The sequence below is a fragment of the Staurois parvus genome, unplaced genomic scaffold, assembly GCF_062004578.1.
Source record: "Staurois parvus isolate SC_StPar_1 unplaced genomic scaffold, SC_StPar_1.0 ptg000155l, whole genome shotgun sequence".
Classification (NCBI taxonomy): Eukaryota; Metazoa; Chordata; class Amphibia; order Anura; family Ranidae; genus Staurois; species Staurois parvus.
In genome coordinates this window covers 3,550,568-3,566,997 of record NW_028317951.1, presented here as the reverse complement: position 1 = coordinate 3,566,997, position 16,430 = coordinate 3,550,568, and the positions used below count along the sequence as shown (strand labels likewise).

Here is a 16,430-nt window from a genome sequence, read left to right as displayed (position 1 = left end):
AACAGGCATATCTTGGAGATGTTGCGGAGGTGAAGTCTACAAGATTTGGACAGTTATTGGATTTGGGGGTGAAAAGACAGATGGGAGTCTAGGATTACACCTAGTACCCTAGCATGAGGGGAGGGACTGATGATTGTGTTATTGATCTTGATGGAGAAGTCAGGGGAGGGGGCATGGGCTGGGGGGAATACTAAGAGCTCAGTTTTGGAAAGATTGTGTTTGAGGAAGTGGAGTGACATCCATGCCGATATGTCACTTAGTAGGCTAGAGATGCGAGTGGAGACTGAAGGGGTGAGGTGAGGGGTAGAAAGATAGATTTGTGTGTCATCAGCATAGAGATGGTACTTAAAGCCATGGGAGTTTACCAAGTGACCAAGGGAGGAGGTGTAGATGGAGAAGAGAAGGGGTCCAAGGACAGAAACTTGAGGGACCCCTTCAGAAAGAGGGAGTGAAGAGGAGGAGGCAGCGTTATAGGGAACGCTGAAGGACTGCTGCGATAGGTAGGAGGAGAACCAGGAGAGAGCAGAGTCTCTGAGGCCAAGAGAGGAGTTTTGAGGAGGAGGGGATGGTCAACCGTATCAAAAGCCGCAGAGAGGTCAAGTAGTAAGAGTACAGAGTAGTGGCCATTGGTTTTAGCAGTTAGTAGATCATTGGTAAGTTTTAGTGCGGCAGTTTGTGGAGTGTAGTGAGCGAAAGCCAGACTGTAAAGCAGGGGTGCTCAAACTTTTTAAACAGGGGGCCAGTTCACTGTCCCTCAGGCCGTTGTAGGGCCGGACTATAATTTGAACAAATGCGGACAGTACAGGAGATGACCAGAGACTGCGGACAACCGGAATACTGGGCCGGCCGCTCCATAAGATGCGCAGACATTTCCCGTCGTTGGACCCCCGGGGGGGAGAAAACCATGCCCCGTCCTTGGTGTCTGTGGGGGGGAACCGTGCCCAGTCGGTGTCCGTGGAGGGGAAACCGTGCCCCATCGTTGGTGTCTGCGGGGGGGTTGGGAGGAAACAGTGCCCCGTCGTTGGTGTCCCTGGGGGGGGGGGAACCATGCCCCGTCGTTGGTGTCCCGGGGGGGGGGGGGGGGGGGGGGGAACCATGCCCCGTCGTTGGTGTCCCGGGGGGGGGAACCATGCCCCGTCGTTGGTGTCCCGGGGGGGGTTGAGCAAACAGTGCCCCGTCGGTGGTGTCCGGAGGGGGGGGGTTAGGAAACCGTGCCCCGTCGTTGGTTGCTTACCCGTCAGCTTGGCTCCGCCCCCTCGCAGGTGATTGGCCGCCTGTGTGCCTTTCCTGAGCTACAGTTCTGGCACCCAATCACCGGTGAGGAGGCGGAGCCGAGCGGCAGGAGTGAGGGAGTGGCCGGAGTGAATGAAGGAGCAGCGCTTCCTGGACTGGATCGTCGTGGGACTGGGACCAGAGCCAGGTAAGGTATAGCAGACCCCTGCCTACCCCTGTACTTAGTGTCCCTTCCTCGCAGAAAATACGCCCCTGCCGGCGAGTCGGATAAATGGCCTCGGCGGGCCGCAGTTTGAGGAACTCTGCTGTAAAAGGTCAAGAAGGTTGTTGTCTGTGAGGTTGGAGCTCAGGCGAGTATAGACTAAGCGTTCTAGGAGTTTAGAGGTAAATGGCAGCAGGGAGATGGGTCTTAAGTTGTTCACATTGGTGGGGTCCAGGGAGGGCTTTTTAAGTATGGGAGTGATATGCGCATGCTTTAGAGGGGAGGGGAAGGCACTAGTAGAGAGGGAAAGATTAAAGATGTGAGTGAGGGAGCATAGGATGGAAGAAGAGGGTGACTGTAGTAGTTGTGAGGGGACAGGATCCAGGGAGCAGGTGGTGAGATGGGCTTCTGAGAAAACCTTCGTGACCTCTTTGGTAGTAGCAAGATCAAAATAGGAAAGTGTTGAGGGAGGTTTAGTATAAGGTATGCTAAGTGGGATGGATGTCTGTGCAGTGGCGATGCCCTTATGAATTGCGTCAATCTTGTTTTTGAAATTATTGCAATCTCGTGAGCAGTGAGTGAGGTACTGGGTGGAGGTGAATAAAGTAGAGAGTTAAAAGTAGAGAAGAGAGACGATGAGGACTGGATGACAAGGTATTAATAAGAATGACGAGTGAATCCTTGCTGGGACTTGGTTTTACGCCACAATCGCTCCAGCGCACGACTATGTCGTTTAAGATTTCTGGTGTCGTCAGTCTGCCAAGGTTGTAATGGTCGGGGCCTGATGCTTCGTGTTGTTAGAGGAGCAAGTGAGTCTAATGCGGATGAAAGCAAACTGTTGTAGACAGCAGTGGCCAGGTCAGGGCAGGACAGGGGAGAGATTCTGTCATGGAGTTGGTCAGTTGCAAAGTGGAAAGGAACAGGGTTCAAGTTGTGAAGGTTTCTGCGGGTAATTGTTTGCTGCTTGGAGGGATAGGTGTTTGATCACAATCTCATCACCTTCAGTGTCCTCGTCTTCAGAGGAGAGGAAAGGGGGTGATTGTGAGGTTGTAGGGAGTGCAAAGATGGGAGAAAACAAGGTCTAATGTATTCCCATCAGAGTGAGTGGAGGACTGTATACACTGCGCTAATGCAAAAGATGAGGTTAGGTTGAAGAGTTGGGAAGTAGCCGGGTTGTTGACATTAATAGGGATGTTAAACTCGTCGAGAATGATAGTGGGTAGTTCAGAGGAGAGAAAGTAGGGCACATACATACACACAAAGAAATTTAAAAAAAAATATAGAGTAAAGAAAGCCAAAAGAAAAAAAACAGAAAAGGGAGTAAACTCAGGGAACACAAGTAATAGAGATGTCATTCAATTATATTTTAGAGGAAGATAAGGCTTTCATGCAAGTTGCCCATGGTTCCCAAGTTTGTTTAAACATTGCTTTTTTTTTTTTTTAGCATTAATCATGCTAGCAACCTTTTCATGGATCATGATCCAGGATATTTTATGTTTCAAGTGACTAATGGAAGCAGAGGGTGTCTTCTACGACCCCGCAATGGTGACCTTGGCTGCCAGAAGCACAAAACAGACCAAGTGATGTATACGGCGTGGCAATCCTGGCATGCGATATGAGTCTATGATTTTGTGTCTCCCGTTAATTTAAGGCACAAGGAAAAATATGTTCCAATAGCTGTGGATCTTGGGGCACTCCCACCAAATGTGGAGCATGGTCCCATATAAGGAACATCCCCTAAAACACTTTGCTGATGCATACATTCTGGCCAGGCAAGTGGGGACCAAATACCATCTCATTAAAAACTTTAATACCAGTATCTATCAGAGAGATATTAAATATACCCTTGTAGGCAGTTTGAACACTGGAATGCCAAGTCTCTGGCTCCAGTTCACATTCCAGGTCCCTTTCCGAAACCAGCATGTACGGATGCTGCCGGGAAAGAGACGAGCAGGGATGCATATGCCATGGTGATACAACCCCTAGAGCCCTGGTCTTTGGTACACCATTTTCAATAGGCTGTTAGGGAGTGGGAGATCTGCTGAAGATTAAAGATTCCTCAGGAAATGGGCTGAGCAAAAAATCTGAGCAAAATCGGAATAGTTCAGTAGGAGGCATCTCCTAATTTGCAGAGCAATGGGAGAGTGAGAAGGGGCCTCTGTGTGTGTAAAAAAAAAAAAAAAAAAAGTGCGTTATGCAGTACAGACATTTGTCCGTCCATCATTTAAAAGCTCTGATGTCCAAACCTGGAGGAAAAGTTAGGATTATGGAATAAATAAGGGGTCAATCATTGGGAGGGCACCGCATTAAGAAGTGTCGATAGATATACACACACAATTGGGTCATTCATGTCAGGAGTAAACCACCAACAGTTGCATGTCAGGAGTAAACCAACAGTTGCATTAACTCTGCCACCTTATAATAAGCCCAAAGATCAGGGACCCAAACTAGTACTATTTTCATTTAAAAAAAATTTGCATACCTGTTTATTGCACCTGCTTGCAAAGGTGAGAAGTCAAATTTCTCAATGAAGAAAACTCTAGGACAGAAAAATTTAAAGTTTTAAAATACAACCATAAAAATGCTTACATACAAGTCAAAATCATTAGCGGAGTAGAAAGATTTTGAAGTCCGATCATTTATAAAATGTTGATGTACTGTACATGTATCCAGAATGAATGGAGTCCCTCACAGTGTAATGTATAGCACTGAAATATAACATTAGCAACTTATGAAAAAAATTTTTAAAAACTGAAAAGATAGAAGATAGGCTAAACATGACCAGCATTCAGGAAAACCAAACTTTTCCGCTTAGAAACACATAAAACCGCTATAATAATGTAGGTCAGAAGTCTAAATCTAACTTTCTGCATACACATTTTAGTTCAGCGACTTACTAAGTACTGAAACAAGGATAAGAATAAAATCCTTGGAACTTTTAAAACAGAATGAAAAAAACTTCTATAATTTAATTTATTAGGTCCCAGGAACTTTTAATCATAATGTGGCAAGCTTGTATGGCAAGCAAACCCCTCCAGCGCTGTGCTTACAGTGCTCCTGTCAATCATGGGCACACAGGCATCACGTTGTCAGAATTAAACCGTGCCGTAAATGTGCACTAAGCTGAGCGTGTGGCTCTGTGTACACAGTGAAAGTCAGGGAGAAAAGTTTATTGTAGAACAGACCCACAGGGCATTATTTACTAAAACTGGAGTGCGCAAAATCTGGTTCATCTCCACCATAGAAACCAATCAACATCCAGGTTTTATTGCCAAAGTTTAATTGAACAAGATGAGGTTAGAAGCAGATTGGCCAATTGCACCAGTTTTAATACATTAACCCCACAGGGTCTCCATTATAAAAACCCTATCAGCTTCTTAAAGTTTAATTATGCTTTGAAAAGGATAAGTTCACCTTATAGGAAAAAATAATAAATGCATATATTTGTGCAGGAAGATAAAAAAAAAAAAAAAAAAAAAAAAAGGGCGCATAATTTTTACCTTAACCCCTTTACGCTGGCTGCACACAAATGTGCAGCCTCCTGGCGTCTGGGCCTAGACACCGAGCGGCCGCACATTTGGGTTCAGGTAAGAAAAAAAATGTGCTGAGAACGCACGCCCTGCGTGCTCCCAGCACACATGTCCGGTACTCACAGAAAGGTCCCGGTCTGCTCTTTCGATTGTGACCTTTCCCGATCATGTGACCACCGTGACGACGCGTCACGGCGGCATGATCCCTAAACCACACCCCACCCGCCCCGCCTCCTGGCTTCTGAAACTCTTAAAGGGCCGGGAGGCGCCGGCGGGAAGGGGTTAAGGAGACTGGTACAATGCCAGACTCCTGCAGGCAAGCCCTGCAGCTGTCAGTCCATACCTTCATACAGACTGACTGCTTGCAAGTGGCAAGGATTGTGAATGAACTACAAGGCCATTCATCAGCAACTTTGCAGCCCATTCAGAACTAGAAGCCGCAAAGACTGACGGTACTTGTAGTTGAAATCAATCAAAGGCCATGTGGTAGGCCACATCATTCATTCAAATAGCAACAGCTAGCCCTGGGAGAAAAATGTCCCCTCGCTGTCACTGGGAGAGGGATAAGTTTCAGCTGCTGGAACATGCAACATGTTACAAAAGGTGAACATAGACTAACTTGAAAAAACAAGTCAGCAATAGCAGCCTGAGCGGTTCTTTTTAAAAGGCTCTGGGAGACATTATAACCTATTTAGATTAAGACACGTTTAATTTTTGCTAATTTGCCTTTTCTGAGGAAGCTTTCAAACATTTGTGAAGAAATTTACCCCAAGAGAAAGAGAACATTTAATATCAGTATATCAAAATCAGTGAGCAATTTATAGAATATGAGTACTACTTGTTAACTTACTTGCCAAGACCAATAAAAGGAAACACAGCAACATAGTAACAAACGCATATCAAAAATATTAGCCAGAGACTGAGGGAAAAGTCCTTCACATCAGTCAGTTTGATGACTTCACCTAGAATAAGAGACATAAGAGTCAGTCATGAGAGAACTACTAAAATGTACAGTAGGTAGCAGAACTGCTGTCATAGCAATAGACTGTCAAACTGCTTAACACACAACCCATGGGTGGATCCATGCGCCAATTATCTTGAAATATTCCATCACAGACAACCCCTCTTCCAAGGCAACGTCTTGGAAGCTTAATGAGAGCTTACTACAAGACCCACTGATTTTAGCAGATGTGGTCAAGGTACTCGGTGACTACATTCAGAGTAACACTACCGCTGACTGTGACCCAGGGGAGGTCTAGGAAGTTCACAAGGCAGTTATTCGCAGTGTACTGATTAAGCATAGAGCTTGCATTAAATGAGAACAGACACTTGCTTCTCTTCTGGCCGACTTACAGCAGTTGGAAAATAGTCACTCACATTCTCCACCCATTGAAAGGGACCTGAGTTTACGGTGCCAAGTCTCGAACTTGCATAGGTACAAGGCAAAGGCGGCCATACAGGCTAGCAAGAAACTATTCTATGAATTGGGTAATAAATGCAGCCGGCTTCTAGCTAGATCATTGAGAGACCTCCACGTGACCACTTATGTCCCTCATGTCTTATACTCTGATGGCAGTGAGACCTCCTTCCCCAAAGCAATCAGACGTTTAAATACTTATGCTTCACTACATAATTTGCAGGTAAAGACTCCAACATGACAAATGTGTTTCATCCTCTGGCATGCCTAGGCTTCCGTCGCCAATTAGGAGTGAATTAGAAGTCCTCCCCCCATTTTCCTGGAAGAACTCCAGACAGTGGTAAGCCTCACTCAATCAGGAATATGCTTGCAATGTTCAGTGCTGCAATATGTAGCCTTATCCAACTTAACTGCTTCCCAACCACCCTATAGCAGAACTACTGCTACAGTGCAGCACGGCTGCAAATACACACACACACACACACACACACACACACACACACACGAGATTCTGTATTTCCGGGTAGGGGGCATGCGAGCGCCCTACCCACGCTCCCATTGGCAGCTACAGCTGTCAATCACCATGTCCCGGCCAGGATTCCCCAGCGGCACCTGGCGATCGCCGAGGAACACTGATGGGGAGAGGTCTGTATGTAAACCATACAGATCTCTCCCTTGTCTGCTCTAGAATGCTACTTTGTATTGCTCTGCATAGCAGAGCAATACCAAGCAGCGTGCTTGCACAGTAACACACACAGCTAACCCTTTGATCGCCCCCAGATGTTAACCCCTTCCTGCCCAGTATCAGTACAGTGTCAGTGCTTTTTATTACCACTGATCACTATTAGTGTCACTGGGGATGTTAGTGACAATTTTTCAGTTCCCCCCAGTGTCAGAATGGCTGTCGCAGTCCCGCTATAAAGTAGCTTAACGCCGGCTGCCATTACTACTATAAAAAATTAAACACACACGAATTTGATTTTTTTTTTAATTTTTACTGGATATGTTTTATAGCAAAAAGTAAAAAATATTGTTTTTTTTTCCCCAAAATGTCAGTCTGTTTATAGCGCAAAAAAAAAAAAAAAAAAAACCCACACGCAGAGGCGATCAAATACCACCAAAAGAAAGCTCCATTTCTGTGGGTGGGTTGGGGACATAAATGGGTGCAGCTGTGCATGACCGCACAATTGTCAAAGTAACGCAGCGCTGTATCGGAAAAAAATGGCCTGGTCAGGAAGGAGGGGGGTTGGTGGAGAATCCTCTGGAGGGAAAGTGGTTAAAGATCAACTTCCCCAAATCCAAAGCAATGGATGTGGCGATCTAACCTTTACTCCACCAGCTCCAACTTTCCTTCAAATTCAAATGGACGGATACCGCTTTGAAATATCTAGGCACTTTATCCCGGCTAGCCTCCCTCATACCCTTGAGCTTAAACTTCCCTACGCTTCTCAACACGGTCCGTACTCTAGATAAGTAGCAACAGACTTCACTCCTGGTTTGGGAGATGCAATATAGTCAAAAATCTTCATCCTGTTGAAATTTTTATACTTGTTCCAAGGCTTACCCATCTCCCTACCATACAGTTATCTTCAAAAGGTTAACTTCCTTCTCACTAAAATCATCTGGGCTGGAAGGAAGTCCAGCCTTCAACACCGCCTTCTGACGTTTCCTAAACATATTGGAGGATTGACAGTTCCTGACCTTCTTAAATATTACCAGGCAGTGCATCTGGGTCGCCTTATACATTGGTGCTGCCATGGAGATATTAAACACTTTGGCCACGATTATAAAAGACCCAAGGTGACTTAAACTATCACCTGCTGTGGTGTTGTCTTCTTTCAGGATACATCCCTTGGTGGGCACCACTGCTCAAATCTGCCTCCAATTATTCTTTCACGAACTTGTCCTCCCTGTACTCCCCATTGTTCCAAATCCTGGAGTGTGCTGTGTACTATTACCCGCCCCCAATGGAAAAAAACCCCACAACCATTAAAATAGTTAAGCAAAGTCATGCTCCGTGAGGTTTGATTTTAAAGCTGTATTAAACCCAAGAGTATACATTTTGCACCTTACGGCCCCTTCCATATGGGGCAGGCTCCATTAGCTCGAATGGGGATCGGTCCGCTGAGCAGGCAGATGGCTGCTCCGCGTCTGTTCCACTTAAGCACAGTGGACACAGACCGCTTTCCTTTATGGGTGATCAGATGTAAACTGACTGTCTATTTACACCCAAATGTCATCCAATCCGCTAGAAGGGGAGAACGGATCCCCATCTGTCTGTTTTTAGTGGATCAGATATAGGCAGATGAAAAATCAGACGTCAGTTTACACCCAACGCTCCATAGAGGAGAATAGAGGGTCCGAGTGGGTCCACAAGGAGGAGGAAGGAAAAAAAAAAAAAAAACCCACACGACAGGCGGATCCGATCAGTCCACTCGTGTGAAAGGGGCCTACCAATTCTTAGAAGTTACATCCATATTTAGATTCCTTTTTTAAGCCGTCTTGATTTTAATTTTCACATGGTGAACAAGCTAGCAAGTCTTTCAAAAGCACAAGCTCTCCAGAAAAATGTATCAGTTTGCATGAATGAGGCAAACCACTGACGGGTGATTAAAATGACCAGCATTTATTCATGCGACACCTTTATCCCAAAAAGAAAACAAAAAACGGTTTGCTGTAACGGACTATAAAGTGTGAGCTGGAGTTTGGCGGTCATTTGTTAATGTATCTGAATTTGCTAATACATTTAACACTACCTGTATATGTTTAAAGTCCAAATCCAGCTGTCACTTTCAAATAGTTTGTTTTGACCAAGCTTTTCTAAATGAACCATTTACCTTCACTAACAAGTGTGATTGTTGTGAGCACTAAACTGTACATGGCACCAGCAACATATAGTATACATTACTGTGTTCCTGCTGCCAGAACAGTGCTGTGTACTGCAAGTAGCTGATCCTATATACAGTTTCTACAGCTCTTAGTGGGCACACCTGTAAGTGAAGGTAATAGTTCATTTGGAAAAGCTTGGTCAAAATTTTAATAGAAAGCTGGAGTTGGGCTTAAAAAAAAAAAACCCTTTGCATTCTGTTCTTTTCTTAGACTAGACTAAACTTTACATACCAGTTTTTCCTTGTTCTTTATTCAATATTTTTTCTGCTCTTTTATCTAGATATCCAAGTACAAGAGCACAGATCAATGAGAACACACATGTTATTCCACCTGGAAAAAAGAAAAAAAAAAAAAAAGAGGAGGAATGTGAATGAAAACCAAGCAATAAGTCACTGTAAGCAATGGAGTCCCTTCTTTTGTTGATTATAAATCTTACAGCGCTCCAAGTGCAAAAGAATTCATTAAGTTGCCTGAATTATTCTACTCATCTGCAGACCTTCTGCTCTATTCAGTGAAACCTCCAGACATTTCTATAACACACAGCTTTGCTCCCTGTTGCCGCCAAACACTTCCCTGACAGTGAGAGCTACTGTAGGAGGCTTTGTCTTCAGTGATTACTGGAACAGCTAAAAAGGAACACTTTGAAAAACACATCAGATCTCAATGGGGAAAAATATCTTGCCGAATATCTATAGTGCTATGGACTGTTTAATGTTTTAGGAATGCAAGGATGCCCCATCGTTTGATGGAAATGGGAAAATGATCAACCTACAGGAGGACTGAATTCAAAAGACACCCCGAAAATCAAAGTGAAAAAATTACGCAGCAGGCTAGTCCATTTTGCTGAAATGTCATTGCAGCAACCAGAAAAAAAAAAAAAAAAAAAAAAAAACTCTGTAGTTTGTGTGGCCCCCATGTGCTTGTATGCATGCCTGACGTCAGGGCATGCTCCTAATGAGACAACAGATGGTGTCCTAGTGTATTTCCTCCCAGATCTAGACCAGGGCATCACTGATCTCCTGGACAGTCTGAGGTGCAACCCAGCGGCGTCGGATGGACTGAAACATGATATCCCAGAGGTGTTCTATTGGATTTAGGTTCAGGTGAGCGTGGGGGCCATTCAATGGTATCAATTCCTTCATCCTCCAGGAACTGCCTGCATACTATTGCCACATGAGGCCAGGCATTGTCGTGCACCAGGAGGAACCCTGGACTCACTGCACCAGCGCAGAGTCTGCTAATGGGTCCAATGATTTCAACCCGATGCCCAATGGCAGTCAGGGTGCCATTGTCTAGCCTGTAGAGTTCTGTGCATCCCTCCATTGATATGCCTCCTCAGACCATCACTGACCCACTACAAAAAACAGTCATGCTAAATAATGTTACAGGCAGCATAACGTTCTCCACGGCTTCTCCAGACTTTCACATGCTCAGGGTGAACCTACTCATCTTTGAAAAGCACAGGGTGCCAATGGAGACCTGCCCCCCTCCCTTCACTAAAAATCACATAAGAATACAGCTCTTCACCACTTCTTACATCAATTTTTTTTTTTTTTGTTTTCACCCACTTCCTGCTTGAGTGAGGCGAAAATTATGCAACACTGGCCTATAGGTGCATTCTGGGAAGTTCCTGTCAAAATGTTCCAAGAGGCAGACCAAGAGTTCTAGGCAGACTTCCAGGAAGTAAAGGGAGAAGGATTAATCTGCCGTTAGTGAAAAAGAACACCATGAAAAGAATGGTGAGGAAAAAAAAAAAAAAAAAAAAGTATACAAAAGAATAAAAAAAGCATGCAATCATGAATAGGTATCTAATAATACTAGTCTTTGTTGTAAATTTTAGGATAAAAGGGTGAAGTTCCTATTTAAAAGGCATTTAAACCTTCCTACATGCACCTTGTTTTCCACCTGCATAAGAGGTGCACTGATCATATAGTTTCATGGTGTAATTTGTTGGCTATAGAATACACAGTCTGGTTTCAGACATTTCTGTTCCTGTTCCAGTATGAGGCATGGAGAAGGTATGGCACAGGTTAACGTATGACCTCTGTTTGTAATCTAGGAACTAAAAAAAAAAAAACTTCCAGTGAAGAAACTATACATTCCACAATCCCTGATTCTCTTAATCTAGCACTGGTGCAGGTATTAGATCTGCCACAGCCACAAACGGCGAGAAATCACCATGCGGGAAAGAATATGTTACATCACATTTGTACTCCTGCATATGTGATGCAACACAGACCAAAGGGTTAGGCATAAATTGGATGATGCCTGACCTGGAACAAATGTAGACAAGCTTGGTGAATGAATACATGGACAAGGGGAAATCGATCAACCATGACACTACAAACTGCAGCCAAAACATGTGCGCCCATCAAAACACTGAAAGGCAAACAAAATTACACCAAGTATATAGCTACACTAATACCTAGTTAACTGCTTAATACTTCTACTACAGCTGTGCGCACATTTTTATATATATTTACATACACACACGTGATTTTGGGGGGGTATTACTGTTTGTAAACAAAAACAGTTGTCTCCCGTCATGCTTTGCATAGCTGTGCACTAAATGCACACTTCGTAAAATGCCACACAGTTAACCCTTTGATCGCCCCATGTTAACCCCCCTTTCTGCCATTAGTAGTGTCAGTGCTTTTTATAGGCACTGATCACTGTATTGGTGTCACTGGGGATGCCCAGTTCCCCCCAGTGTGAGAATGTCAGCTGCAATCCCACTATAAGTCGCTGATCGTCGCCATTACTAGTAAAAATTAAAAAAGCCCAATATATATATATACAGTGGGGATCGAAAGTTTGGGCACCCCAGCTAAAAATGTGTATTAATGTGCATAAAGAAGCCAAGGAAAGATGGAAAAATCTCCAAAAGGCAGCACATTACAGATTAGACATTCTTATAATATGTCAACAAAAGTTAGATTTTATTTCCATCATTTACACTTTCAAAATAACAGAAAACAAAAAAATGGCGTCTGCAAAAGTTTGGGCACCCTGCAGAATTTATAGCATGCACTGCCCCCTTTGCCAAGCTGAGACCTGCCAGTGTCATGGATTGTTCTCAATCATCGTCTGGGAAGACCAGGTGATGTCAAGCTCAAAGGTTTTAAATGCCCAGACTCATCTGACCTTGCCCCAACAATCAGCACCATGGGTTCTTCTAAGCAGTTGTCTAGAAAACTGAAACTGAAAATAGTTGACGCTCACAAAGCTGGAGAAGGCTATAAGAAGATAGCAAAGCGTTTTCAGATGTCAATATCCTCTGTTCGGAATGTAATTAAGAAATGGCAGTCATCAGGAACAGTGGAAGTTAAAGCAAGATCTGGAAGACCAAGAAAAATATCAGACAGAACAGCTCGCAGGATTGTGAGAAAAACAATTCAAAACCCACGTTTGACTGCACGATCCCTCCAGAAAGATCTGGCAGACACTGGAGTTGTGGTACACTATTCCACTATAAAGAGATACTTGTACAAATATGGTCTTCATGGAAGAGTCATCAGAAGAAAACCTTCTACGTCCTCACCACAAAAATCATCGTTTGAACTTTGCAAATGAACATATAGACAAGCCTGATGCATTTTGGAAACAAGTTCTGTGGACCGATGAGGTTAAAATTGAACTTTTTAGCCGGAATGAGCAAAGGTACGTTTGGAGAAGAAGGGGCACAGAATTTAATGAAAAGAACCTCTGTCCAACTGTTAAGCATGGGGTTGGATCAATCATGCTTTGGGGTTGTGTTGCAGCCAGTGGCACAGGGAACATCTCACGAGTAGAAGGAAAAATGTATTCAATAAAATTTCAGCAAATTTTGGATGGTAACTTGATGCCATCTGTGAAAAAGCTTAAGTTAAAGAGAGGGTGGCTTCTACAAATGGATAATGATCCTAAACACACCTCGAAATCCACGGGGGATTACATCAAGAGGCGTAAACTGAAGGTTTTGCCATGACCTTCACAATCTCCTGACCTCAACATAATTGAAAATCTATGGATAGACCTTAAAAGAGCAGTGCGTGACAGACAGCCCAGAAATCTCAAAGAACTGGAAGACTTTTGTAAGGAAGAATGGGCAAAGATACCTCAAACAAGAATTGAAAGACTCTTGGCTGGCTACAAAAAGCGTTTACAAGCTGTGATACTTGCCAAAGGGGGCAGTACAAGATATTAACTCTGCAGGGTGCCCAAACTTTTGCAGACGCCCTTTTTTTTTTCTGTTATTTTGAAAGTGTAAATGATGGAAATAAAATCTAACTTTTGTTGACATATTATAAGAATGTCTAATCTGTAATTTGCTGCCTTTTGGAGATTTTTCCATCTTTCCTTGGCTTCTTTATGCACATTAATACAAATTTTTAGCTGGGGTGCCCAAACTTTCGATCCCCACTGTATATATATATACACACACACACATATACATACACACACACACACATATACATACACATCGCAATTTGTAATGCTATAACTTTCACATAAACCAGTTTACATGTATTGTGATTTTTTTTTTTTTTTTTTAAGCAAAGACGTGGTAGAATACATTTTGGCCTAAATTTATGAACAAATTTGCTTCTCTCCAAATTGTTTTTTTTATAGCGCAAAAAATAAAAACTACACAGGCGATAAAACACTACTGAAAGACAGCTCTATTGGGGGGGGGGGGATGTAAATTTAATTTGGGTGCAGTGTTGCACGACTGTGCGACTGTCAAAGTAATGCAAAAAAAATGGCCTGGTCAGGAAGGGGGGGGGGGGGGCTAAATCCTCAGGAGAGCAAGAGAGCTCAGTTGCCCTTTAAAAATAGATAGAAAGAAAAAAAAAAAAATTTCCCTTTCTCAACTGTATGCAGACCAGCCAGTAATAGTAACAGCACATCATATTTAGCAAATGTTTAGTGTAGTATAACACAAAGCGTACTAGGACTTACCTATCATGAGAGTTATTCCGAGTGTTGTGTAACCTGCAGAGCCCATTGCGTCCTTTATCCGAGCATACACCAGCCCCATGACATTCATATTTACTGTGCTACCCTGAAACAGAACAACTATTGAAACCACAGGGAATATGCTTATGTTCACAATGCATAATCTATAGGTGCTAAACAATCTTTTTTGCATAGTAATGCCATTGAAAATCACTTTACAGTTTGCACATAATATATAAAGTATCATAGTTAAAAAGGTGCTTTTTCCATTAACACTGAGAAGCTCAAGCAGTGATAAAAAGGCAGAGCCTCTTGCTTCCCTAGTTCTCAGTTACTTGTCCCTTATTAGACAGCTTTGTCCATGGTTTAACCAGAAAAACTATGCATAAAAGGCAGCTATCTTTTGCAGTACTGGCTTTTTAGATAATCCATAGTCCCTTAGTAAAGTAATCGTTTGTCAGGCATTAAAAAGTTTAATTGTAAAACAAAGATTGTATAAAATACAGAAAAAAAAAAAAAATACAAAAACAGTTTAAAAAAAACTTAACAAAAAAGCCACCCATTGTGCAGATGCGGTTTTACACAAAAAAATAAGCTTAAATAGACACAGCCCCTCCATCTTAACACAGGTGAATTCCTAAACGTCCAAGCACCTGCTGCGAGTGCCATATATTCTGTATGTAGCATCAGCTATACAGCAATGCATTACAGGAGTGGTATGGGGACTTCCTGTCCTGTTCCAAAACAAAATCGAGTTGGGTTGATCGCTGCTCAGCCATTCAAAGGAAGCACTGCAATTATATGAAGGAATACAAGGCTTCCTCTGATTGACTGAGGTGGAGGAGCATGACATTATCCGAATTCAATGGAATAAGCACAGGTTTTCTTTATTAAGCGTGTCATATTAAAATGTGTTTGGACTAAGGCCTAGGGGCACAAAAATTCAATGTGCTACAAAGCACACCCAAAGTTTCACCAAATGCATACATGTTTATAGACCAAAGCACACACTCATCATGATTCATAGTTACACTGCTACCCACCACTCTAGCCATACTAAGTTGCAATCCAAAAACCAAATTCAGTTCCTTCCCTTTGAACCAGCTCACGGCATACGTATTTTGTGCAACTGCAAGCGATTCCCCACCAATCCTGAAAAACAGCAAATAAAAGCAAAAAACGGTTTAGGATTCACTAAAATGGTGAGTGGTATCTTATCAAGATGCACACAATCTTTCATGAATGTAAAATATGCTATGAACTCCTTTAAAATTCTTCTACTTTTGGCAACCCTTTGCATAAAATGAAGTTGCATGACTAACAGCAGTGGGTATCCAACAACCGACACCATCAGCTATCTGCTACTGGTTCTCTTGCTGCTATAGTCTATCTAAAAGCTGCCAAGGGACATCAGTTTTTAAACTGGCACCTCATTCCCAAACTCTATGATGCAATACCTTGTGCCCAAGCAACCCATCAGCAAGTCATTACTATGCAGGAAGAACGGGACATGCTTACAGTATATGTCTGCAAAATGTGACTGAACCAGTCTCTTTTCTCTGATTCTCAAGGACTCTGGAGAGCACGACTAGTTGCTGATACTTTTGCAATTTTTTTAAATCCAGGATTTGAATAGAGAAAATAAAGGCAAATATTTTGGTTAAAGTACAGGCTTGTTGTGTTATAACCTGTCAGGTTTTTCTTGCCATTTGTGTTTAATTGGGGATATTTCCCTTCATTCCTGTCCCATAGTCACAACAGTAAATGAGCAGATATATTAACTATGAGTATCTCTCTGTGTTCTCTGTGAGGGGTCTCTCTCCCAATTTCACAGCCACAGAGTGATTTCAATCCCAGCCTTGGTTCCATTGAAGAGGAATATCATATCCTGGGAGCTTCCTGGCCTGCAGGATTTCGCTTTTCCACAAGAGGGCGTTATCATCCATTTCATCACATATCCATTTTCTGACCAGAGGGAGAGAGGGGAATCTCCAGGATTTCTTACACGCATACTTCAAATGCACTTCTGGTTAGTTTGCATTCTTTCCATTGACACTGGGAATTAATGAGCACCTTTTCAGGACTATTATTGTGTTGATTTGCATGATTTGATAGTTTTACAACGCTGCATTTTATATATATGTTTTACTGAGGATTTTTATATGCGTTTATCCTGGATGTTCAGCTGCTGTTTCTTTGAGAGCGCTCACTGTGTGTCTTT

At 42.9% G+C, this 16,430-nt stretch overlaps 1 protein-coding gene across 2 annotated transcripts in view; it reads right to left on the bottom strand.

Moving 5' to 3' along the window:
• The window catches only part of MFSD1 (major facilitator superfamily domain containing 1), a 78,305-nt gene that overhangs the window by 38,703 nt on the left and 23,172 nt on the right, over positions 1-16,430 (bottom strand). For both annotated transcript variants that reach the window (XM_089675423.1, XM_089675424.1), the window contains exons 6-10: positions 15,253-15,361; positions 14,213-14,315; positions 9,503-9,601; positions 5,816-5,927; positions 3,918-3,974 (exon numbers count right to left, since the gene is read on the bottom strand). In XM_089675423.1, the coding sequence (XP_089531549.1) occupies positions 3,918-3,974; positions 5,816-5,927; positions 9,503-9,601; positions 14,213-14,315; positions 15,253-15,361 (480 nt within the window). The remainder of the gene's footprint in view (positions 1-3,917; positions 3,975-5,815; positions 5,928-9,502; positions 9,602-14,212; positions 14,316-15,252; positions 15,362-16,430) is intronic.